The sequence below is a fragment of the Pezoporus occidentalis genome, unplaced genomic scaffold (assembly GCF_034315485.1).
Source record: "Pezoporus occidentalis ecotype Australia unplaced genomic scaffold, CSIRO_AGI_Poc_V1 ctg176, whole genome shotgun sequence".
NCBI classification, from domain to species: Eukaryota; Metazoa; Chordata; class Aves; order Psittaciformes; family Psittacidae; genus Pezoporus; species Pezoporus occidentalis.
The window spans coordinates 292,057-319,484 of NW_026913596.1; the positions used below are offsets into that span (position 1 = coordinate 292,057).

Below are 27,428 nucleotides of genomic sequence, written 5' to 3' on the forward strand. Positions count from 1 at the left end.
TAAAGAACATCGCTTCCTATTAGGATGATATCAGAAAGATAACCCCATGAGGCTATCTGTGAAGTAGCACGGTACTGATCGAGTAACTCATGTAGAAGGTCACAAATACATAATTCTGCCTGAGTAAGAGCTCCACAGCTTTCCCTCCAGCCTTTGGGAAACAAGGGCACGCTTTCAGGCACACTCAGCACAAGAGCATGGACCCAACGCCTTCAGACCCAGATTTATGCAGGAGGTACATTTTAGACCCAAATCTCTACTTGCCTGTCCCTGCAGGTTTCTCTTCCGCTGCCTTTGCACACCTCAGGTATGACAACTTGAATCACCGGTTCCTTTGTATGCTCTAATACCCAAGGAAAATAAACCCAAAAATGTCTTTTCAACATGCAGATGATCCATCGGGATTTTGATAACCCTTAGTGGCACTTAACACACAGATCCACATAGGAGTTGTGTTCCTCCAGTGAAAACTGCTCTTGCTGTTCACTGTTGGCTCAGGAGCTGGGTTAATGCTGCAAGACTGTCAGCTCCAGAGCTGACCGCATCCCACATCCACCAAAGCCGGGAGGCTCAGAGCAGGCTCTGTTTGGCTTCTCAGAGGGAAGACTGAGGGAGGACTTGATGAGAGGGTGTAAGTACCTCCTCAGAGATAAAATACCAGGGACTAAAGGGCTCTTAAGCTGAAGGAAAACGCAGGAATGAATGGCCAAACACCGGTACATCACAGAGCAAGTACCTGGACACTTATTTTCTTAAGTGGCAAATGTGATCAGCCAGAGGAAGAAACCCTGAGCACCGTGCAGAGGCTCTCCAGCCCCAATATATTCAACTGCAGATTGGTTACCTTCCCCAAGACACACTTCAATAACATAGAAATTACTGGGCTCAGTGCAGGGCTATTTGAGCTCAAAGTGATGGCCACGCGCATGGGCAGGCACTAGATCTAGGGGCTGATGGCTTCAGCTTTGACAGAAGAGGCCAGAAAGTCTTTATTTTATCATGTACAGTAGCCAGTGGTCACAAACAACCCCCTCCAGGTCAGTCCTGCAGTGCAGGCTTTGGTATTCTGCATCATTAAAGTTCACAGGACTTAATGAAATCACGCTCTGCATACCCGAAACAAACAACGCACAATTCCTATTCTGCTGCCTTCTTCTGGGTTTGGGTTTTTTTTTGTGCTTGTCATAATAAAACATTGTTATTGGATGTAAAAATTATGGAACAAAGTTATGCCTCTCTGGTGTAATATAATGCAATCCATTTAATACCATTTTAAACCCCAAAACCTCATTAAAGCAGACAGAACGTAAGAATGACAAATTGCCCAGGAGGAAGTTGGAGCCTGAGGTGGATTGCAGGCACTTGGATGCTTCCCATTCCCGGTGATGCCATGCAGGCGTCCAACCCCGGCGCGGTACCCATCGCCATAAGGGTTAATGCAATGCAAACCATCTGCCAAGACAAGCCAGGGGTGAGGCTGGAAAGCTCAGCTTAGCCCTAAGTCCAGCCTGAAGGCTGTTGGATGCACCTCAAGATCCGGGTTAAGCTTTGCCTGGGAATGAACACCATTGTTCTATGCCATGTTCTGTGCTATGACCAGGTACCTGTGGGCTGCCTCCTGTCCATGGTGGTGCTGTGGCTATCAACACAGCTTATACGAGTGTCTAGTCTCATGGCTTCACTATTAGCTTGCTGGAACCAGAGTATGTCTTGATGACACAGCCACCATTACACATCTTAAAACGCTGTTATTATTCTGACCCCGGATTCAGTATCAAATGCAGGAATGCAGCCCTACTGCCTTAGTAACTAAGCGAGGCAAAGCTCTGCAGTTGGGCTTCTATCAGAAAATGTAGTTCTCATTGAATAAAATATTGAAGAAGTTAAGTAAATGTGCTTTTATCCGCATCGGTGCAGACCTTTAACCCCAGAAGTGATCAGAGAACTCAAACAGCTCTTTCCTCACACAGAAGGAGTTTAAGGAAGAACAACTGCGTCAAACAGGATATTTTAGAACAAAAAGGCTCATTCCGGAAACACTGTCAGGTGCATCACCCATCTGAATCCCTCTGAATGAATAAATACCATGAGGAGAGCAACAGCCTCCTTCCAAACAATTCTTGAACCAGAGTCTGATTCTGGTATGAATTCAACATCCATTCGACTTCTGCACAGTGTAATGCCAACACTTCACAACCATAAGGAAAACCATGGCAATTGCTACCAAAAACTGTGAAAATCCATACATAGTTTACACAGTATAAAAAGTAAGATATAATAAAAGCAGCTTAGCAACACACAAACACCCTCCATGATGTCTGATCACCCAAAGTACCTGCTACAACCAGCACATGTTCTGCCAGAAGATGCTCGGAGCGAAGACACCTCCGTGTCTGTCTTCCATGCTGCAGCTGCACAACCTCATGACAGCCAGAGAGCAGCAACACACTCAAGTGTGAAGCCATATTCAGGTTTTGATCAAAACAGTAACAAGGGACATGTGTGGAAGCTGGAATTCAGCACATTACTGAACGTGCGGATAGCCCCGTCGTGTCGTGTTTTGGGCAGCCCAACCCAGGCACCACCCAAACCATCCCATCTGGTTTCCTACCTCCACTCCTTGGACTTTCAGCTTCATGTGATCCTCTCTGGTGGTTTTCCCATCTTTCCTTTTTTTCCAGCAATACCCATCTTTCCTGTATTTCACCTTCTTCCTATTGTACAGGATCATAGAACCATTCTGCGGTCTGAAAACAAGAAACAGGTTTGGATTACTTAAAGAGAACAAACACCCTAAGCGAGTTCATGAAGCAAAGTTCTACAGGCCAGTGGAAGTCTCTAGGGAGAAGCAATAGCCTGTATTTGGTGCGATACAAACATTCACTTTTTGCTGCTGGAATAACTGATGCTTTGCAATCTGCAAGATTTCACTTGAGAACCTTGTAGCTAATGAAGGAAGTGTGCCAGGTTTAAAGAAAAGAGGGAATCTTGTCAAGAAAGAGCCAGCATTTTCATAGGATTTATTGTGACTGGGCTCAGCTAAATGCTGAAAAGCAGAAGGAAAGTTAAGGCAAAAAGGCTGTTGTTCATTTTATATAGACAATTTCTCTCCCTCCAGCCAATTCCTGGGATAACAAAGGAAGGGCAATAGCATTTCAAATCTACTTGCAAGGAGACAAGAAAGGGGTTGTTGCTGTAACAAAAAAAGGCAGCAAACTATAGGAAAGGAACCGGGAAGAGGAGAATGGAGCAAACCTAGGATGTGACCCCCCAGCAGGAGAAGAGATGTGCACTTTGCCTTGCTCATGTACAATAATTCACTGTATTTATCCAGTTCAGGCTGGGAACACCAAAAGGCAAACCACAACAAAGCACAATCACTGCTGCTGCCCCATGAGCGAGCCCCATTCACAAGGCACCCCCAAAATCCCCATGAGCCTGGGTGTGACAGTGGGGACCTGCCCTTGGCCGTACACATCACTTGTCCCCCCCACAAACGATGCTCAGGAGAGAAGGCCGGAGCCCCAGGCAAGGGCAGCTCTTGGCACCAGCAGTGCAGTTACTGCTGGTCCCACTGCGTGGAGCTTGCAGGATGGTGCACTGCTTACAGACCCAAAGAGGCAGCAACCTTACAATGCTGAATTTCCTCTTTTATGAGCCTGTGGCATTTAAAAGCTGCCTGATCTCTATTTAGGTTCCTTGCATGTGGCCTGGGGGAAGGATGGGAAAGGACAGGAAGAGTAATTGCAGAGCAGAAAGCCTTTTGTCTTAAGTATTGATGAGAGCTGAGATGCCTCCCTCCCTCTCCCCTGTTATTTACCACCGCAGCTCTCACAAACAGCCACAACAGCACAAGGGCTATTTTTGCCCAAATTGTTCCTGCTACAGCCGGGTAGAGGATGCTAAATTCCATTTTCAGACTTATTTTTAAAGTGAACAAGCACACTGGTGGGAGCTGCTGCCTGCCTGGGGCTGCCCAGGCTCTGAGGATGCTCACCTCCAGCTCCGGACCCGTCCCAGCCACTCTCACAGGAACTAACACAAACCAAGTTAAGATCAGGATATTTTGGTCAACTGATGCTTTGTATCCATCTCTCCACTGTGCTCATCAAGTCCCTTTGGCCTGAACGACCGAGCTCTTCCCTTAATCTCGTTACTGCAGTATTAATAACGCAGTTCAGCGCAACTCGCTCCTTCTGAATTGTCACAGCAAGATTTGGTAAATGTCAGATGTATCATTTAATGAAAGCTATGATTTACTGCCTGGGGAGCCTGGCTTGCCAAAAGGGAATTGCAAATAGTGCAAAGCCAAAAGTAACTCTTTTTTTTTTTCCAGGACAATGGAACAAGACCAGCCAGAACCCTGCCTTCAGAAGGTCCATGGCTCTAAAATCCACCTTTTATCTTATCACCTTGTTCATTTCCATGCCAAGGAGGGCATTTAAAGTAGCTCAGTTCCTTACAATAAAAACACAAAATAAGGTGTGAAGCTGCTCCCTGACAAATGGCTCCTGCTTATGCTGGAGCATAAGCTTACGGTCGGGATTATGGTGGTTTTTATCCTGCATGACTGTTAGCTTGGTTTTGTCTGGCTGCAAAGTTATCACAGGGTCAGGAGACAGCAAGAGGGGGCTACCTCCCATCTTCTGAGTCTATGCATGGCCAAAATGAGAAATTAACTTCCACTCCCCCAAAGGAACAACCTACTGATGCAGAAAACTGGCTGGGAAAAACTGGAGTCTTGGAGGAAACCCTTAAAGGCTGACAAAGCCCTGTAAGAAATCAGTGCCCTTGTTTCCCTATGGACACAAAGAGGACGAAGTCCTTGAAAATGCCTTCATCCTGAGAGCTCTAACTCCTCCAACAGGAGTAAAACAAGCCAGTGACAAGCACAAGGACACCCTGAGTGGAAACCAAAGCCACGTAAGAGCTTGTAGAGCACCCCGTTTGCAACCCGGAGCACAGCAGGACTGACTGATGGCGCCACGGTCCAGCACGCTGCCATCACTCCCACCTGCATCCCAGCTAATCCTGATGCTACAGCAGGAGTCCTGGTTAACCACACTTGGGTTTTGTGCTCGTTCCTATGAGAGGAGAGCGATCGCTGCCCTGCTGAGCGTGCCTGGAGAAGCTTCCCATGAACTGAACAGAGATGTTCAGACTTCACCACGGGTCCTCTGCTGAGGACACAGCAATGTGTCACCTCACAGGGAGAGGCCACTGCCAGTAAAATCCCCCCTGTCCTCACTTAGCATTGAGATGATGGGCATGGCAACCAAAGGAAACCCAGATTACATCTGAAATTTACCTGATCTTTAAACTCTGCAGAGATGAAATAAAGACTTCAGAAGCTGCCTTATCAATGTAGGAAGAGGCATAAATCACAAGGAAACATAAATAGAACGGATTTTTTTTTGTCTCTAGAATTAAATGTCATTTGCATTTCAGATGAAAGTTCATTTATTTTGTGTCTACAATATTTAAGAAGTTGAAGTCTAAAATAACAGACTTAGCAATTTCATCCAGAGTTGCAGTTAGCGCAATGGCTAATCCCATCAAGGGGACATTAATTGGTACCTAGATGCTCTTTTTTATAGCAGCGGTAGGCCATAAAACTTAATCCTTACCTCCTCTTTCCAGCATGTAGCCTTCGTGTTCATCAGTGAAAGTAATGCTATTCATTAAGGATGGGAGTAATTACCTGCGGCTCCAACAAACAGAACGGAACAAGCGTGTGCCAGTGCGAAGTTGGCTTTTGTACCGTGTCACAGGACTGCTGTGGGCTGCCAAGTAAAGCATTTCCTTAAGATCAGGATCAAATCTGAAGGCTCCAAAGCACTATAAAAGCACTGGGCACCCGCTAACAAAGTCTTACCCCAAAACCAGTCCTCTGGGGCTATATTGAAGGATTGATCAGATGCCAGGGCTGCAAAAAGGCATCCTCCAGACACTTCTGTCTGAACAGTGCATGCCTACAGAGGTCAAACTAAGCAACATCTGGGGCTCTGCTGACTTAGCAGGACCAAAAGCTGCCCTAAACCATCTTCCCAATGGCAAAGGCTCTGCAGAGAACGCAACCAGGTTCAAAGCATGGCGGCTTTGTCTGCAGACAATGGCCCCTGGGGTGTCCTCCGCAGGCCGTGGGGATGGAGAGTGATGGAGCAGCTATGGAGGAGGTATCTTCATTGAACAGCTCCATCCAGTACCACATTTCCCGTGCTAAGACTTCTTTCTACGAATGTGCTACGTGTTTTTGCTCTCCATACTTGTTCTTGACACATCCAGTAAACAGGGAACAGGGATAACAGCATTAATAATAGTAATACAACTAATAATAGGATTTGACTTCTCAGTAAACATTTACTCTGCTGCCATTCACATTCAATAGCATCACATTTTGTTGCCAAAAGTGAACTCCACAGAAGATTCATCCAACATCTTTGCTCATCACAGTTACTCATCCTGATTAACTCAACCATTAACAATCCTTCTACTTTTAAGATTTAGAGCCAATTAAAAACAATACAGAGAAAAACCTGTGTCATCAATGCTTTCAACACAAGAGGTGACCATCCTCCCACATCCCTGCAACGGTTTCTAGAAGCTTCCTCACTGTGTCTCCCTCAACAGCATCATTTGGATGCTGTCCTTCCCTGACACACACCTTAAGGCACATCAGTTAGAAACTGCAGCCTTGTGAAGGTACCAGCAGCCAAACTCTGAGTCAGACGGGGTTGTTTTATATCAGGAAACCATTTCTCTGTGCCATAATGATCTGGAGCAGCCCAAAATATTGAGAATTAAAAACCTCCCAGAGGAGGCAAATGGGAAAAATCAGGCAGCCCCACTGCCAGGCCTCACACTGGCAAAGCCACACCACATCCTGGGCCATCCTGGCTTGTTCCTGTGCCTCCATTTATCAGATCTGCTTCTCAACTCAAATATCTCTATCTCAAGACCATAAACATATCTACAAAGAGAAAATAAAACCTGCTGACGAAATGCTTCCTGACTGAAGCTGGGGAGTTTCCAGGGAGTTTATGGGTTATGTGCTATTTTAAATCACTTCTGTGCACTCAAGAACTGCCCTGAGCTTCAGGGGGCTCTGGAACCCAGGCAGAGCTCTTGTCCTGGGTAAATCTGGGTGCTGTCAAGCTCTGCCTGTGAGCAGCTACCTCCATTCCCCCGTGCCTGGGGTAACACAGCAAGAAAGTGTTATTTGACCAAGGGAAAAACAAAAGGCAAACCAAATCCTTCTCATTTTGAGGGCACAGGGGAGAAAAACACAAGAGAAAACCCCAGCAGGGTCCTAGAGCTAGAAATGAGATGGCTGACTGCAAAATAACCTCTGAGGGAACCACTCTGATCACAAGAACACAGACTTCTCTGAAGCATCACTTTAATACCCTACAGATAAAGACCAAGGCTTTATCCATTCTGGGAAACCAGCTATAGCTCACATGTGGTGTTCCCAATGTGACCAGCCAGGGCAGCTCTTCTCCTCCTAGCAATACAGGAAGTCAGACCTCGTCCAGAGCAGCCTAAGCAGGAATGCCCTCTGGAAGCTGCGCTGTACCAAAGACAGGTATTTAGTTTAAGCAGCTAACAATAGCTTTGCTCACATTTCCACTGAGTACCGTGATAATTCATGTGGTGATGGCTCTGAACTCTATACCAGATTTGAAAAAGAAATTAGAAACAATCTTTATGAACTCCTCCGTGCGCCGAGCAATTGAAACCTCCTCATAACGACGCAGGACCAAAGCGAGAATATTAAAATTGCCATTAAGTGGAATGCACACAAAATGCTAAAAAGTCTTTTGGCAAATTATTTCTCGATATAATGACAAGCTATAGACTTAAATCTTGGTACAAGGTATGAAAAAAGACAGTTAAATCAACTTTGTTCGATTTTAAAAGCACTGGCGTTCATCTCTTTATTGCTCAAGGATCTTTATCAATTTCTTTAGCCCTCATTTATTTCCCTTCCCCACTCCCACGGGGATGCTGTTTGATTTATTGGGAAGTAGTTCCTACAACTCGTGAATGCTTTACACTGTTTCCAGATTAATCATCCCAATGTCTGCACCGTACCACGAGCCCCCATCGATCCGTGTGCTCACGTGCACCCGGAGGGCTCAAAGCCACCGGTGCCACCGGCCCTGCCGCTTGCTCAATGTGACTGCAGACACTAAGGAAACCTGTAAATACCTGAAAATTCAGCAATAACTCATTAATTAGCAATTCTAACTGCAAACCACTTCAGATTGGGATCTGAAACTCAACAGTCGAACTTCCAGCCAAAGGGCTGCAGCACGGCAGAGGTCTCCAACGCGCCAACTGAGCCCGAGCATCACCCCCAGTGAACAAGCTCTCCTCGATGGCCACTACTCACACGCTGCACTCGAGGCACGTGCTCAAACACCCTGCAGCAACCTGCTCTAAGCCCCTCCTCTCTTTCAAATGAGCCTCAGGAATAGAATCTATTTGTTTCTATCAATCCAGTCCCATCAATTAATGATGACAAGGCGATTAACTAGAATGCCAGACAGTAAAAAATAACCACATAATGCCTTCTGTAGAGGAAATCTATTTTGTAATCCCAGGCGGTCTTCATTAACACAAAGTATTCCAGTAAAAGGCAGTAATCTAGTTATGGCCTGTGAAATATGAAGATCCACAAAGTCATTTTTCAGAATTAAGGGTAAAGGATTTTTAGCAAATGGAAAGGTTTTTGCATTTTTCCTGCAAACCTTTGCAAAGAACAAAGTGCCATAACACAGCAGCCTGTGCGGTGTCACCAAAGAGGAGTTACATTGGTCATTATCACCACAAGACACAAGGCAGTTTACAAAGCATCTCCCTTCCTCATGCTGTTTGGTTTCTGGATCAAGCCAACAGCAAGACAGCGCCCATTCTCTGCATCCCTTGTGCAACATTTGCTGCACGAAGATACAGATGCTAGCACCAGGGGAATGATTCTCAAACTGCCAACTGCAGGGTCCCCAGACAACCTGATAACCAGGTTTGGGGCTGAAAGCATTCAAATGATGGCTTTAGGATGCTCATCCTCCTCACAAGCATCCCAAAGGAAGGATACGACCCTGACCCCTTTCCTACGCTGCCAGCCTGAAGAACTACATAAATGATGTGTGCATAGAAGTGACTTGCTTGCTCCAGTATCAAATGTGAAGTCCTTCAGAATTAATACATCAAGTGCTTTAATGATACTAATCTTATCGATTTTATAGATTCAAGATCCAACTAGTACAAAAAAACAGATTAAAAGCTTATATGCATCCACAAAACAACCAGTTTCACGTGGAAACACACATTTTCCAACTTTAAGCCTTATTCGCCTTCAAACTTGTTAATAAACCAATAGATGATAAGAGAAAATTAAACCCCAATATAGAAAATCCTGCAAACAAAGAACGCAGACAAATACAAAGGTAGTCAACCACTTCCCCAAATACGCCAAAGCTGTTAAGCACTCTTGACTTAAAATTTATAATGAAGCAGCTTAAAACATCCCAAATTCCTTTAGGAATGTGTTTACAATACAAACTCAATTATTGTCTCATTCCGATGCTTATCTTCTCTTATACCCTCCCAGCTCATCCTACTTTTGAATTTAATTACATTACAGTATTTTTAGTTGAGATGAAATTACACATTTTCAGATTAATTTAGCCTGAACTAACTTTTGATAACAGAAAAGCCTTTCTCCATCATGCCCTAATTTGAGACCATCCAAGTTTGCCTGAATCCCTCTTTTAAGCCTCCTCTCATACCCCTCCAGTGCACCCAGCACTAGGCATCGCCGGTGTTTGCCCAAGTTCCGTTGATGAAAACCTCCTGTTTCACTCTTTCCTCTGTTACTCACCAAGCCAGCTCAATAGAGAAGTCAGGCAGGGCCTGTTCCCTACACCCTGGCACCAGAAATGCTGCTGAGAAAGGCACGACCTTTTTGTCAGCTCGAGAGAGCTCAGTAAACGAGAGGCAACATCCCACAAATACCAAAGTCAATTAATCCATTTGTTACAGAGCAAGAGTCCTGCATAATTTGTCCTTCGAGTAGTTTATTTTAGCTAATTGCTTATCCAGCAGGAAGATGTCCCCTGCATGACCCATTTGCTGTGCAAGAGGCTCAACTGATGAGAAACAAATGGTCACCTTCCAGAGGGCACCGGTGTGATGGCACAGGGATGCTCTGTATGCCACCAGTCCTCCAGCCCCACACGAACCACAGAGCATAGAAGGAAAGCACCAACAACCCGCTGGAGCTGTGCCAGCAGGGGAAACCATGGGAGAACACTGCTCCCTTTTCAGGACAGGCATCTCGGCTCTGCTCCCACCTCTGCCCATCTCCATCGCTGCAACTCTTGCCCACTGCTTGCATTGTGCAACAGCACTTAGAAAACACCCCCATTTCACTCACAGAGATGGTGTTCATCCATCATCTGCATCACTGCCTCGGCTTCTCCACTGGTGTAAGCTGAAGCACAGACGAAACCAAACAGCTTAATGCCACGTTTGTAAAATGCTCTGCTCATAAACATTCATGGAAGAGGAGCGGAGCGGAGCTGTCAGACCCGCTGACGTCTCCCAGCCAGCCAGAAGATGGAACAAGTACAGATGTTATTAGTCTCATTAAAATTTAGTAAATTAAACAGCAAGAGGGAACAGCCTTATTTATCTTAATTTAGTTCATCATTGACATTTATAAAATAAATACAGAAATAATACTATGGGCACAATTCACTCTCGCTGGCAGCAGCAGGAGGCATGTGCTCCGGTGAAGCACAGGCAAGGATGCTGCTGCCTGCTGGGAGGGAGCCGGATGGATCCCCAAGGGATCCACTGGTCCCTCTCACCTAAACACTTCCCTGCAGCTTGGAATCTTGGCCTCAGTGTGCAGGCTCATCTATGGAGATAGAAGTTAACAGCCTGTAGGACATGAAGGTCCAACAGAACAGGAATATGTAATTCATCACATCCACTAATTCTGCATTTCTGATCACAAAATGCCACCAAACACCTCTGCAGTCATAGAGGTGCCCCAGCACCTGCTGGTACCAGCCCTCCTGTTTCCATCACTTGACCAGTGCTCTGTGTGTTAAAACGACAGCCGTGGTGTTCAGCTGCATGTGGCATTGTTAAATCAGCCTGGAAAAACCCATTCAGATGGTACAGAGCAGCACATTTTGGCTCTGCAGAGAAAAGGCACAACAGCTCGGCCAGAGTTGATAAATTTAACTGTTCATCTTGTACAAGTGCCAGGCATGTGAGTAGCAAGCAAACAACATGCTCCAGGATGACAGCACACTGGGGAGGATGGAAAGAAGCAGTAGTTTCCAGGTAAACTGAATCATTTTAGGGCAAAACTTCGTTTCTCAGAATTGAAAAGAAGCCCTGAAATGTAGGAAAAACCAGGTTTAATTTCACACATCAACAGAGGGAGGGATCGCCTCCTGCAGACACAGACACACAGCAGAGAAGATCCTGGGAAGCCTCTTCACCATTGCTGGACCCAAAACCCACCTATGTGTCAGGCCACGAGGCAGCCACAACAGCACCAGAGCATCCTTGATGGACGGAACCAGGCAATGCGAAGAGGAGGAGCAGGACGAGTGTGAGGTGATGCTCACTTTGAGACCAGCTGTGCCGGTGCTTTAGGAGTCACCATCAAGGAGACAACAGGATTTCTGGCAGGAAATCTTCCAGTTCTCACGTTCCACCAGGAGGCTCATGATGGGCTTTTACTGCTGCTTTATTTCCCTCAGAATCAATAGAAAACAATAATCCTACGGCCAAACATAAATCACGCTGCAAAAACTCAGCGCATCATCACGTGGGATGCCTCAGGATGAGGCCTTTTATTTAATACCAGAAGCAGCATGGTAGCAATTCAACAGATTCCCGTTTCATGGGGCTGGAGATCCCCATCCACACCAAGCACAGCGATGTCAGTTCTGGTTCAAGAGCTGGTGGACACACAGGGTGCCCCATCCCTGGTAGTGTTCAAGGCCAGGTTGGAGCAAGCTGCTCTAGTGGAAGGGGTCCCTGCCCATGCCAGGGGTTGGAGCTGGATGAGCTTTAAGGTCCCTTCAAACCCAAACCAGTTCTACAGTTCTATGAGTGGGAAATGGAACACTCCTGCACCCAGCAAACAGCAGCTCCAAACTCCAGCAGGACATTTCCCTGCTCCCAGCCTGGAGACAGCCCAGGGGAAGGCCAGAAGAAACCCAGCACTGAACCAGCCAAGGAAAACAGGGAAGTGTTTATCCCCATTAGCAAACTCTTTTCCCCTTGTAAACAGTACCAAACCCTGGCAGAAGAATCAGGTCCTTTCACACTGTGTCAGGGAGCTACAGGAAACCAAAAAGCACAGTGGCAATTTCCCAACGGGGCGAGATTTCAGGTACATTTTTAATTAACACAAAAAGACCAAAGCTGCGATGCAGCATCATAAACCAGGTAATTTTACAGCTGGATGGGCTCCCCGTGATGTACCTGAACACCATTTTGAAGTGACATAAAGTTTAACGCCCCGGTACATCTGCCTACCCACCAGATTCTACACGGAACTTAAAATTTAATGATACTCAAGTATTGTTGCAGTGTGGGAATGGGAACGAGTAACCCCTGGGGAGCCTCGGCCACATCCCTGCAAACTTGTCTTTCTCAGGGCTGGGAAGGAAAAAACAGAAGGAAAACTGAGATCTTGGCCCCTGTGTCTGTATTTGTTGCTCACCCACAGGCTCCTCCACATTTGGACTGCGTAAGCTCATGTATGTCCCCAGCACTTCCCTACGAGCCCAGCAGCGTGCATAAGGACACCATAGCGACCAGGTCAGCAAACATTCCTCACACCACAGTAAGAGGAAACCCTGCTCGTTACCAACACAATGCTCTTCAGCACCAAAATACAGCCCAGAACCAGAAACCCAGCTCTCATCTCCTGACACACACAGAGCTTGTTACACAAATCAGTCCCCATCCTTCCAACACGAACAGCAGGCCCCCTGGGATGTATGTAACTGCTTCACATGCATGGGGTGCAAAAACCCTCTCCCCGATCCCCGATTTCTGGCACACTCTTCCTAACACACCAATGTGCAATTTAAATCTCACTGTATTTCCCATAAATATTACAATTTCCCTATGTGGAGACACAATGCATCCCCCTTCCACTGGACCAAAGGCATCCCCATCTCTGCTGACCAAGGATGGCGCACGGGGAGGGCTGCGGGGCCTGGCTCCAGCCCCACTGGGTAACCTCAGTGCCAGGTTCCCTGGAGGGAAACGACTCTGTTGATAAATAATCCCCATAAACAGTTTATTTTTAATCAGCTGATATTTGCAGGCCATTAAGATGCAACAAGCAGTCTCAGGCACCCTTTCCATACGTTGTTTTTGATGCAGGGAATGCACTGGAAAAAAATGTGAGAATATCATTAAAGGTTAATTATGAGCAACTTAAAGGTTAGTTTTGCATATCTCACCTCCTGGACAAAGGATGCTTCTTCATTACCATACCAGAATATAAATTAAGTTGCAAAGCCTTTAAAATGTGACTAAGACTTGAATTTTGTTGGTGTTTAAAGCAGTGTGAACAAATCCCAGTTTTCCCAGCCCTTCTGCAGCCTCTACCCATTTACATGGAAAAGAGCATCTCCAAAGTGGCCCCACAATAGCAATTAAACCCTCCATCCTTCTGGGTTCCCTCTGGCTGGGAGCATAAAGTGCATGAAAACACTGGCTGGGCTGGTGCTGGCCATCAGGAGCCCCAACCCAACATCTCCCCTGGCACACTTTCACCTTCCTCCTGCTCTACCCAGGACAACGGCAGCTCCTCTCTCACTTGGCTCATACACCCAGACTGGGCAGCCAGCACGGGGGTTCAGTCACACCAAGCAGCCTCTGAAACTGAGCATCCTCCCACCCTCAATGTCTGATCTGGGAACAGACAGAGCCTGCCTGAATCCTGAATCCCAAGATTTGGTCCAAAACAAACTCCCCGCGTTCTCCTTGCCTGTTTCTATCAATGGGAAGGGCTCGCTGGAGGCAGACAGTACTTTGCTGGATAACGCAAGCACTCTATTAGCAGATCATTGCTTTCTCTGAGGATTCCATGCTTTCTAGGGTTCTCTGCCTCCCCAAGGGACAAAGCTGTGTGAAGAGGACTGGGAGCCTTTGCATTCCAGCACCGCCATCCCCTATGAAGCCAGGCAGAGGGACAGAAGACATCCGTGTGCATGGACCAGCTATAAAGCCAACAGCTTTGCAACTGTACCCAACTGATGCATGGCAAAGTCAGAGCCTGGTGACCACACATGGTGGCTGTAGAGAAGTCAATGGGATGGAGGAGCCAACCTTCAGCATCCACACCAAGTGAATTCCATCCATAATGGAAATAGGGACATCTCATCCTGGTTGCCCAGTGCTGTCTTCCACACTGATGCAGCTCTCCTAAGCCATGGGTTACATATAGAGGGAAACCAGCTCTCCAGTAGCACCAGCCTGTACCTGCTGCCCAGCCTGGACCAGCCATGGGAAGGGTTCACATGAAATACTTGAAGACCATTGACTGCTCTGGGACAGGCATCCTGATGGCTCCCATTAGGTCACATTAAAACAAACGGGGGTGAGCTGTTAAAGGAATTTATTATTGGCATCTCAACACCCCTGGACCACAGCGGATGAAAATCTATATGAATCAATGCCTCTTAAAACCATCTCTGTACTGTTTATCCTCTTCAGGGGAAAACAAGACAAAAAATAGAGTAGGAAATACTGAGAGCAGCGAGAAGAAAGTGTTGAGAGTCATGAAATCTGTAAAGTGTAAAGAGAGATGTGCCACATTTAGCAGGGATTATGTCAAGCAGCATTCTAAGCCAGGAAGAGCTGACAGCACACACATTGCCTTTGACGAAGGAAAAGCAGGTCACAGCCACCCCAGCCGTGTGAACAGGGATTCCAGCAGCAGCAACGACAGCAAACCCCCCATTGCAGCACTGTGCATGGGGAGGGTTATGGTCCTGGGCCCCATGGACAGGAGGAGCTACGTAAGGCAGCAGGACCCTCACCTCTAAACAAAGTCTCCAGTATTTCTATTTGCTCCAGGCAGTCGCCTATCCACGACCTTCGGCTCGCAGGATCTGCTCCTCAACACAAGAGCCTCTGGCTCGTCCCACAAGTGCCAAGGCACACCGGGAGCAGCAGGTACCCAGGCAGCAGGATGGCTCCTGCACAGAGCCCATTGGGAGCTGCTTGCCACATAACACAGGGAATCAAGTCCAAAGCACAACTCTTTTCAGCCTTCATTTAAACCCAGTGTTAGTTTATCTCACCTTAATGGCATAGGAAATGGAAATTCCTTTCATAAAATAAGTGATGAATATTTATCACCCTATTTTTTACCTGAAAATGGAATAATCCAATTAATTTTGCTATTAATTATTTAATAAAATTAATATACTGCAAGGTCCTAACTTGTCTTTAAGAAGCCCCTGATAAAGATAGCCAAGATAAATGGTGGTGCTTAGACTGGACCGATGGACAGGTCAGAAGCAGGGTGTGCTCCACGGGCAATGGGATGGCGAGGAGCTGAGGTGACAGCTCATCCTGCCCCTCACCATGGAGCTCCCCTGTGTCAGAGGGTCCAGTCAATGCTGACCCCATCCCATCACGGCAGGGTCAGGCTCGGAGCAGGGCTCAGGCTCACTGCACACAATGATGCTCTCCCGGGAGCCAGGCGTGTTTCTTCTCACTGCACATCCCCCCGGGCAGCTCTGCTGAAGCAGTAACTACATTAGGTTTTCCTGCCCTGCTCCCTCTAAATCTCATTGTGGGTGGGTGCCCCCCGCTCCAGCCTCGGCGCGAGCCCACATTTAACTGAACAAATCCAATTTCTCTGGAAATTTCAAAACTCTGGAGCCAGCAAAAAAAAAAAAAAAAAAAAAAAAAAAATCACTAGAAAAGTAACAGAGGAACACAGCGATTGTTGTGAGTGCATTTTCCATCAGGAAAAGTGATTTCTAACCAGTCTAACGTAATCTGCATCCCCTGTTCTTGCGACCAGCATCAGCAGAAGTTGAGATGACTGAGCGGTGGAACAGCCCTGTCCCAGGACATCATGTCTATGATGGCAGCAAGATGGGTCACCGATTCATCTGCTTTTTGCTGCCTTGGCACGTCCTTGGGACTTGAGCTGGGTGCAGTTTTCCCTAAGTCACCATAGGGCTGCAGTGACCCTCTGCAGCCCATGCCTGCTATTCCCTGGAGCAAGGGAACAGCACTTCCCACTGCACCCAGTCACACAGAGCTCAGATGGCTCTTGCTGCTGTCACTGTTACGCACCAGGACAATTCCCTGATTTCCTGGGTTAGGATTTATCAGCGGGAAACCTTCCTGCACCTGCTGTCCCTGCCCATCACACCAAAAGCAACCCTTGTTTCCCCAAAGTCGGGAGAAGGGGAATGAAAACACTAAAAGTAACGCAGTGGGTAGCAGAAGTGAAACCAAACTGCACTGTCAGGATGTGTCTGGGGTATGTAAATCACTATCGATCTGAAGGGGCAGGTTGCCACGAACTCGGACTTGCAGAAATATTAATCACTGCCAAGTCTCACTGCCTAGAAACAGCATTTGGGCTCTTTCCGGGCTGAAAATCCCTCACCTGGGAATTCCCCCAGCCGCTCTGTGTATCAGTACAAGTGATGGCTTATCACGGCGTCAGCATCCCAAAGCACTTCCCAAGAAACACCTCCCTTCAGGGCTTTGAGGAAGGAAACGAGAGCCTGGTACCCGCTTCTGGCCCAAACACCTCTGCTTTTGCTGTACATGCAGCAGGAATGTAACTGCAAAGCAGCAAGCTGCATAAACACATCTGAACTGTATTCCCAGCTGGAAAACTAACCTGGCAGCTTCTGGGCACGGCCATGCTTTCTGTTGCTGAGCCCCACTCGTGAAACACAACAGGTAAAGCTACGCCAGGTCACTCATGTTTAGCATTAAAATACTCTAAAATGAGAATTACAGAAGGCACTTGGAAACAGGCTGCAAAGTATCTTCATCTAGCACAGTGTTAGGGGACTAAAAGCCAGCTTTGTCATTGAAATTCCAATGGAAACAACAATTAAGTTCTACTTGATACACAAATGTCAAGCGATTTGGGTTTGGTCGTCACAGTTTGCATTTAAGTTGGAAATGTCAGAGCCTGCACCAGCAGAACGCTTCCCACCCCCCTCCACCACTGCAGCCAGCAACCAAACACCATTCCAAGGAAGCATCGAGGTCGGTGTCTCGCGAAGGATGCTTGGTAATTCATGCTGGTAAACTGGAGCACTCAAAGCCTGTTGTAAATAACACCCCAGTACATTTAGATCAGCACATTTTACCAATGAGAGTCATTCCAAACGAAGCTTCCCAAAAAAAGCCATTCTGGAGACTGCCAAAATCCTCCTCATAGCTCCTCTACTGCCACCACAATGGCATCATAGGAGGGTTCCTCCTCCACCCATGGTCAAAGCAACCCCGCCCTGTCCTGTGTCATGAACATGGGAACTTCTCTATGGGCCACCACCAATGCCCATCATTGGCCAACAGCCCCAGCCACTCCGAGCCTACCACAGTGGTCCTCGAACCCCACTGTGCTCCATCACCTCACTAAGGAACTCCACGTGTCAGGGTGCGATTCACCTCTATTCATTTCTGAGCTGAATTAACAGCAGCAAACAAACCAGGGAGTGCTCCAGCCCAGTGCTGCAGCGACAGCATCAATTCTGCACCACCTCAGTGTATGAACTCAGCATGTAACTCTCCCAGTTGATTTTTATATTTAAAAAAAAAGGCAGAAAAGACCCAAGTCCACAATTTAAGAAGGTCCTTGAAGAGCTGTTACAACTCTCCTTCTCCTGGGACATCCCCTCCAAGTGTGAACACACAGGGGAAGGTATTGTAATATTCATCAGAAAATTACTTTCATGCCTTGCCTTTAGCAAACCAAACTCTTAAAACCGTAAGGTGCTGCTACAAACACATGTATAATCTCATGTTTAATGACACCATGTATATCCAGACTGGTTCATCTCTTCTCTGACCTCTTAACAGGCTTCTATGGCAAAAGGTCAGCAAGAAATTGCACTGCATTAATTCTGAAGTTTGGGATTATCAGGTCAGATAAAAGCCTTCTCTAATCTTTATCAAACTACCTGCTGCCCTGCACCAAAAGGGGCAATGGAACACGGCACATATGCACTCACCAAAGTGAGACTCACAGCTTTCCATCAGTGGGAAAAGTAGACCCCAAGGGCCCTTCACCCACCCCCTCCTCCTCCACCTCCATCCTCTCCTCTCCGGGAGTCAGGAAATACTCAGGGAATTAACCCACACCATCCATGAGGTGCAACATCATTCCTTGTGCCTCACTGGAATTTCTGCCCCTGCTGATGACAGAGGGAGGTGATGCCAAGCCCAGCAACAGGCTGTTGGGATGCCTCTGGTACTGCATCCCTGCAGCGGATGGCGATGGGATGCAGGATGTTAGAGGCTTTTCTCCCACCTTGGTGCTAAGCAGGCTCACCAGTGACCTCACCCTGCTCAACAGGCACGGGGCAGGTTGGGAAAAAGAAGAAAAGGAAAAACCCCTCAATACTGGAAAGGCAGGGTTGGTTTTTGTAACGTATGGAAACGCCGGGAGCCCGAGCACAGCCGGAACAGCAGGAAAACATCTGCAGGCAAAACGTCACGTCTGGGGTCCCAGGGGAGCACAGGAGTTAAACATTTATGGCAGCGCAAAGAAGACATGACATTTACTGAATAATAAACTGCAAACATGTCTGTTAATGCGGCTTTTCGGGATCTCCTCGCCATCAAACACTTAACCCCAGCAAGAGAAACACCAAAAGGCAAACAATCCCCGTGACTGCATGTTAAGCAGCAGAGCACACGGAGGGCTCTGCGCCTCTTCATTTACATCGAGTTGGAGCCTGCAGGGAGCTCTCGGGATAAGCAGCATGCAACCTCGCTCAGAGGCCTCCGAGCCTGCGCAGCTGAGGGGTACAATTAAACCCTGAGCAACCAGGTGACAACTTTAACCTGTCAAGATTGCAGCTCTTCCACTTTTAATCAACCCGATTTCAGTCAATGAAACGCTCAGTAAGGCAATTAATGAGAGTCTGGCATCACCAGCCACTGAGCACAACGAGTTTACACTCGGTGGCCAATGCACCAAGGAGCAAGTCAAGTCACCAGCGAGAATGAGCCAATGGGCTGAAGCATGAGCAACGTTACCTTGTTTTAGGGGAGGTTGTTAGCCATTCTTCGTGCTTTTCAAACGTTATTAAATAAGCTGCAATTTCCTGAAAGAGAAACACAGAAAGAAAAGAGTCACTTGCATGGCCACGTTGGGAACGGGGAAGTTTTATAACAGAGAAATTCTATAACACAGACAAGGAGCTGTAGGTCAGCAGCTTAAGTCAGGTTCTGGTATGGCATGCTCGGGCAAGGCTCGTGTTCACACCATCAAAGCCAGACTGAAGTAATGTAACGAAGGCAAGGAAAAGCATCAGCATCTTCCAGCACGGACAACTGCTGGTAACTGCGGTGACCACCGAGCACCCGGTGGCACATCGGGAGGCAAAGGGGAGGGCAGTGCCACCAGGAAGGGGAATTAAATATTTATAAATAGAACAGCATCACTGCAGAGAATTACTGAATTATTAATGGTTGCCATAAAAAGGCAGCGGGTGACATCAACGTAAGTCATCGCTCCCACTCGCAGGAATGATACGGGCGATTACTTCCAGATCAGGACCGATATGTTTGCAGGAAATTATTGGTGCTGGTGAGATAATTCACACTGGTGCTTGTACACAGGCCTGAGGAGCCGGGGGTGGCTGTGCCTCGCTTCCATGGGTCAAACCCAGAGCAGTTGTGGGGCAAGCAACAAGACCAGGGACTAGAAACCATCCACAACCATGCCACTGCTGTAATCACCAGCAACATCCCAACACCTGGAGATGGCAAAGAACCCCCAGGGCTGAAGTCCACAGGCTGCTGGAAACAAACTTCCCCCCTCTCCCAAAGAGGCACTGAGGAATAAGTAGGGGTTTGATGGTTCTCTGCCAAAAACTGCCTCCCAGTTGGGTCCAGAGTCTCCCTCTCAGAGACCTGTGACAGCCAGAGAGATGCAGGAAGGTCAGGGAAGCGGCCTCAGATTAGACCCCAAACCCATGTGTGGTTTAATCTCCAGTGCTGCTGCACACAGGCTGCACCACCATGAAGGTATCACACAAGAAATGGGTCTTTTGACCAGGAGATGAATTTTTTTGCCTTTTCTGTTTAAAATGAAGACAGATCTATATAAGGGTTGTAGCTGTATAGTACCAAAGCTAAAAAAATCCACAATGCTCTCCAACCAGCTGGCCCAAGCATCTGCTAGAGCCACAAAATGCAATTATATTACTCCCAAACGAGACGTAAAAATATCTTGTTTCCAATACTCTTGGTTTTAAGACTCATACTTAATGTCCTCTGGGTATTGCAGCGGTGCCAGATCTCCGTGTTATGTACTTTATTAGAGTTGTGTGAATGTCATATTAATGACTCCTGACCAACATGTTTACACTGCAAATAAATTCTCCCACAATCCACCGCCGCATCCCTTCTTTCCCAAGCCCGACTCCGCAGTTTTAAGTGATGACTGCAGCAGCAGATGATGGGAATGGCACTGCTTCTGCGGGAGCCAGGAGGAGCAGCACTGACACCAAGCTCCAAACCCACCTCTTTATAACCTCTGGCTAATTCCAGTGTAAAATTCACTATCGAAAGGCCCTGGTGCAGCCCTCCACAGGGCCATCAGCACGGCTCTGCACTCACAACCTTGCAGAGAACCCGCCAAGCCTTGTGCTTCAACAGGAGCCACAGTTCAACCAGACGCATGTGCTAAAGTTTGGATACTACACGGCTAAGAAAGTCTGGCCCCAGACTTCCACTGCTCCCTACACAAGCCATCGATGCTCCATGAGCCTAGCTTGATACAGGGTGCAAATTGTAGGAGCCAACCACTGATTTTATGCATATATATATAAATATAAAACACTCCGAAACTAAAATCCTTCAGGAAATATAAACCGAGATCCCTGGGTTCTTCCCTCGGAGCCAGTACAGTATTTTCCACCAAATGTGCTGTGGTCTGCAGAATTTTAGTCCCATCCCACGTTATGTCTGTTACAAATCTGCATCATCTCAGACCTTACAGCTCCAGAGATACCAAGAGATGAGCCCCAGTGGGTGCGGGTCAGATTAGTGCAGGATTTTGCCTCTTCCTATGAAAAACCAACCTGCCATAATGGAATAAAGCAACTTTTAACTTTCATGGCTGAATAAGCATCTCGCTATAGGACAGAAACCTAAAGTACTTCAGGTGAACGAACGTCAGTCTCACCCAAGGCTTGTTCCCTCTATTCCTTCCAGCTGGCCTATGCCCTGCATGCTCGAGATGGCCATCCATCCATCCATCCATCCATCCATCCCAAAACTATCCCAGAGGGAGGAGCTGCAGTAGCTGGAGATAGAACATTTGTTTCCATGCTGCTGTCCTGGGCCTGCCCAGCAGATCTGGCAGACTAAAGGATAAGGTGCAGATCAATGCTGTGGGCACACAACAACCCATCAAACACATGAGTGTTCCTGTGATGCCTGCCAGCTCCCAGCCCTGCTCCCATAGCACAGAGCCAGCCAGACTCCACACTGGATCTTCTGACAACTCAAAACATATAATTCAATTCTTCTAACAGGCTAAAAGAAGGATCCACATCAACTAGGATAGGAGCTCCCATAGGCTTTCTGCTTAATGATATATTACAGCCTGATTTCCCTCCTCCAGAGGAAATACCTTGGATAACAAGGAACATGTAGCTCACAGCAGCGCTATAAATTAACACGCACAGCAGAGAGACAGCGAATCCTGCCGCTGCCTCCCCTGCCCCGAGTGCTCACAATTACAAGGACTGGCACACAAATAAGGGAAAAGAGACACAAAAAGCCAAGGAAACCCACCCATCACTTGCTGGCCCTGTCTGCAATGCTGGGATCCAGAGCACCAATCGCATCCTTCAACACGAGGGGGAACCAGCATGCTCAGCATCACAAGCTGGTGTGAGGAGAGCAGCCCTATGCCACGCAGGGATAACAACAGAGATGTCTGGTTGCAGTTTGACACCATGTGCCAGCTTCTGTCACTATATGAGCACCAAGGCTCAGGGAGAACAAGAAATCTCCCGTCTGCCACCTCATACTGGAGCAGAACAGATGACACGGTGATGCTCAGCAGTGCTCACACGCACATGGACAGTCAGGCAAAAAGGTGAGTTCGGAGGACAGGCACAACCTGGGCACCAGGGTGAGCCCCAAACTGGTCTTGCACAGGGAACTGTTGGGTCTCTAAGGGAGAGATCGGAGGGCACAAGAAGCAGAAGAGCTTCGGATGGAGAAAGCCCGTCTTGTGGAGGACGCACTGGGGAAGGCTTCCCTGCCGTCAGCAGCAACCCCATCTAAATCCTGTTCTCTCCATGATCTGCTTTCTGTAACTACATGGCTTTGTGTCCATCGCCCAGCACAGTCCCAGCAAATCACAGACTCCAGGGTTGGCAGCAACAGTTGGGTACCACATGCGTCGCAGTGGATGCTCCCAGGTCAGAGGCCAAAGGAGATGATTTCGGGGAAGAGATGATGGGGGCTGGACTGGATGACCTTTGAAGGTCCCTTCCAACCCAAACTATTCCATGATTCTATGACACAGACACATGTCATAAATCTCAGCAAAGCCCAAACCAAGCAGCTCAAGTTATTAAAAAAGCTATTTTTGTTTCAAATCCATTGGCGAGGTGAGGAAAGCACAACCTGAGAGATGCCAAATACACAGATGAGGTTACTGAGGAGCCCTGAAAGCAGTGCAGGAGGAGCTGCAAACAGGAGTGCTGCGCCCCGAGCAGCCCAGCTCTGTCACTCTTCTTCCCAAACCCCACATCCCACCTAGCTCCTGCCTGTACATAATTCCTACAGAGTTTTTGCTATATGTAGACTGGAAAAGTAAACCTGAAGGGCCCAGAAGAGAGCGGTCAGAGCAATGCTGGTGTTTTATCTGCAAGAGATGCTCTCTGAAGGCATCTGCCTGCCTGCTCACAAAAGGCCGGTGCTCATCAGCCACTCGGGGCATGTACCCCCCTGTCACACCAACACCTTTCTTCCTTTTGAATAGGGAAGCAGAAATAGATTTATCACTAGAAGACACAAAGTCATTAAATAATTAAAACCAAAGCTATAGGCACAATAAAAGCCCTCTGATAAAAACCCTGCATTTTAATGTGCGTTAATTCTCCTAATGATTCTCTGTGTGTCTTAGAGGGTCAAGTCAATGTCTTCACCAAAACATTCAATTACATCCCATTCATCCTATCTTTGGAGAGAGCCTATTGTTTGCTTTTGTCTCCTATCAAACCCTTTTTGCTTTGCTTCTTGCCCGAGATTACAAACAAAAGGCAGCGTGGCACCAGCAAGGTCAGATGAGACAGCGCCATGCTGCGAGCCCCAGCGCCGTCCTCGCCTCTGCTCTGTCATTATAAAGCGGCTGAAGGAAATGAAAGGACATGCTCGCTCCCCACAAACACCCTCCCATCAGCAAGTCCCAGAGGCACTGTCAGGGCACGTGGCACCCAGTGCCCAAGACCACCCAGGAGCATCTCTGTGCACAAGGGCACCAGCCCCTTGGTCACGAGGTCTCACCCAGCCCCGCATCCCTTCTGAGCCCGGCTTTGGAAACGACGTCAGCAAGTAATGCTTTAAAGTGAAAAGTGAACGGGATGAGCTTTATGGTCCCTTCCGACCCAAACTGTTCTATGGAATACTGAAAGCTGTGCGCATCCAGCTCTGCTTCTGACCGTGCGCGCCGATTGCACGGTTAGGCTCAGAGCAGGGCTTTCCCACCTAAAGCAGAGCCTGCAGGACTGAGCCCTACATTCAGAGCTTTAACAAGGGAAATAGGTTTAATTTGATCAGCTAAAGGAAGCACCCTGTAAAGCAATTAGGTATTTTAAGATTCGGATCATGTGAGTTATGTTTCATCCTAAACTTGGCCATATAATTCAGTGGTTTAATTTATACCCTGTTGCTTGGGCTGACAGCATTTTATATAAATGAACATTTGTTTTTGTTTTGCATTCCCCTGTTTAAGATTATTAAGTCTGCACGCAAAGAGCCATCAACTGCAAATCCACATTAACTGTGTCAGACAGGACACCAGTGGGCTACGGCGTCTCTAGATGTGCCACTTGTGACGGCTCCATCGCTCTTCCTCCAGTTTCACCCCAGCAGCCCTCACACTGTTAATCACAAGATCCCAGACTGGTCTGGGTGGGAAGGGACCTTAAAGCTCATCCAGTTCCCAATGGACAGGGACCCCTTCCACTAGAGCAGCTTGCTCCAAGCCCCTGTGTCCAACCTGGCCTTGAACACTGCCAGGGATGGGGCAGCCACAGCTTCTCTGGGCACCCTGTGGTAGCACCTCAGCACCCTCACAGGGAAGAGCTTCTGCCTGAGAGCTCATCTCAATGTAAGCCAGGTATGAGGCAGGCAGGGGAAGGAGCTGCAGACGCTACCCGGGTGCTGTGCAGCACCAGCACCAGCTCCCACCCAGCGCTACGTGACTGCAGCTCCTCGGCCACTTCAATATTTAACCAGGGCAGCACCCGGAGCTGCAGCAGGGGTGACCTGATGTCACCTCCCGGGTCCCAGCTGCAGCGCAGGCAGCGGCAGGGAGCAGAGCGCTCAGCAGCACGCACTGCACAGCCGCCGTGTGATGTGTGTGTGTCTGCACGGACAGGCACTGGAGAGGACTCCAGCACCAGGCAGGAAATGGAGCCGTGCACAGGGATCCAACGCCCAGCGGTGTCAGACAGAACCCTTACCACAACCCAAAGTGGCGGCTTAAGCCACTCTCTGGTCTCAAAGTAATAACATTATTACTTCAAAAAACAACAGTAAAGTCTGAATTTCAAGTTATTACTTTGAATTCTACACACCCAAATTAATCAGCTTGAAATATATGCATGTTCTAAGAGAAAACAGGAGAGTTTGTACGCATCTCTGGATTTATACCACAGAGCTAATGCAGTTGTGATCTCTTAAGCAAGCATGGTTCATTCTCTGAGGATATCGTCGCGTCCTTGCTGCTGTAAGACAAATTCCAGCCCATTTCTTCCTCATCATCCTTCCGCTCCGAAATGAAAATACAAATTCATGTTGATTATGTAGCATCTCCTCAGCTGGGTTAAGCCATTTTCATTTTCCAGCTGCCCCCGCTCACAAAGCCATTAATATTCTGATTATTCCAACTACAAACTGATCTGAAAGCCACACAGAGCAAGTTCTCCCTACCCCATTCAGCATCACTGGAACGAAACCTGCAAAACCATTCCATCTGTCCGGTTGTTTGGCCTTTTGCAGGCCATGCTTATTTTGGCCTCAAAGTGTTACCTCCCCGCACCTTCCTAAAGGTTGGTGTTGGGCTGCACAGCCTGCAGCTGACAAGGGGAAGAGAGCCAAATATTCCTAGCACCCTTAAGGGGCAGAGATCTGCTTTGTCACAAGGTCCCTGCCTCACTGGGAGTTGACCTTCACATCCTCAGAGCCAATGCAAATTCCTCCTCCGCAAAGGCACTATGGGAAACATGGATCCCTGCATCCCTCTGCTCCTCCCTCCCGGAGTGATGCTCTCACCCTGGGATACCCTTTGCCGTCAGCTGCCTGGTGGTACCTACACAAGGACACTGCTTCACCCTGTGCTCCAGCACCTCAGCTCCTGCAGCAAACGCTGGGGTTTAGATGCCCGTGCTCCTGCAGACAGGAACCCCACAAATCACCAGGATGCAGCAGCTCCCGAGCCATCACCGCTGGGGTCCCAGCTCATCGCCTGGCGAAGGGAAGGCTTTTCTTTATTCCTGGAGCAATAAGCCAAACCCCACTCCAGAAGGGTCTTAAAGGAGATTTATTCTGCAGAAGCCGTTTTAGAGCCTCCGAGTAGGAGAGAGCGATAAATATTCCAGCTTTCCCCAGTCCCCGCTGCTGCTGCGTGTCCCCCTGGGAAGCAGCAAAGCAAGAGCAGGGGGGAGAGGGAGGAAGGGATGGAGGAAGTATAAAGGGGGGAACAAAAGATCTGCTCCCAAAACCTGGGACTGGTGAACATGAGGATGGAGGGGCAGAGCTCACCCCTACTGAATGCGGTGCATGCTCACATGCAGAGGCACTTGAAAATGCCATTAAACAGCTTGAACCAGACCCCCTGGTCTATCACCCTAATGGATGGAGAACATGTGGGGGCCCAAAGCATTTCTTGCTTTGCCAGAGAGCAGCAGCAGGCTGCTGCCAGCTCCACCAGCATCACCCAGCAGAACACACCTCTGCAGGGTTTAAATCCTGCCAAAGAGGCTCAGTGGCAGCCCAGGGACCACTAATTGGCACCGCAGGAGAATAAAGCCACCGAGTGGAAAAGGCATTTGGCTGGGGAGCTGTGCGGCTGGATTGCAGGCGGTGGGATGTTTTCATTAACAACAGCGTCTCAGTAACCATCTGCTAAAGGTCCATGCTATTAATTTAACAGGAAAAAAAATGGAATAGATTACTCTTACAGTTTTCAATTAAAGTACATGATGTCTTCAAACTGCAACCTTAATTAGACATTATAGGATGACATTTAGGAATCCTGAGCTCCCATCGCCGATCAAGGCGTCTGAGTGAAGGCATTTTGCAGTAATGCCAGGGCAGCACCGGGCAGATTTGAGGTGTACAGATCTGCAAGGCTCAGCTCAGTTAAACCAAGGCATTCCTCGCAGGTCAGCATGAGCTGAACTCAAAGTGGCTAGTCCTGGTCACTCTTGAACTTCCATGAAGTAGCAGGTGGACACCTTCAATGCTTTACTTTCAAGGGTAAACCTTGCAGGAAGAAACTGAGTTGAGAAACAGTTTTCTCTAAAACACATGGAAAGGAGAAGGAAAACACCCAATCAAGTGAATAAGCAGCAGTTAACAGACACCAGAGTTAAACAGGACCTGCTTGGTAATTTCACCTGCCAAATACACATGGAAAACAGTAAACTGAACATGCCGTGGGTCTTCAACAGCAGGCCACCATTCTGCACACACTGAGCAATGGCTGTCCTGAACCACTCGCTCAGAACACCATTAGATGCAAGTATCAGCAAAGTCAGACCTTGAGTCAGGCAGTGCCTAATGGGATTAGGATGGATTTTATCTTCCACTTAAGCCCCAAACTGAGGGAAAGTCAGTAAAACAGAGCAAAATTAAATAACACCCAATCTTCAGTTACTGGAAAATACCCACAGATCATTACATTATTATTTTAT

At 47.8% G+C, this 27,428-nt stretch overlaps 1 protein-coding gene across 11 annotated transcripts in view; it reads right to left on the minus strand.

Annotated features, from left to right (window-relative positions):
- The window catches only part of CAMTA1 (calmodulin binding transcription activator 1), a 288,512-nt gene that overhangs the window by 157,703 nt on the left and 103,381 nt on the right, over positions 1–27,428 (minus strand). For all 11 annotated transcript variants that reach the window (XM_062614460.1, XM_062614466.1, XM_062614457.1 and 8 more), the window contains 2 exons: positions 19,300–19,367; positions 2,612–2,747 (listed from right to left, as the gene is read on the minus strand). In XM_062614460.1, coding sequence (XP_062470444.1) covers positions 2,612–2,747; positions 19,300–19,367 — 204 coding nt within the window. The remainder of the gene's footprint in view (positions 1–2,611; positions 2,748–19,299; positions 19,368–27,428) is intronic.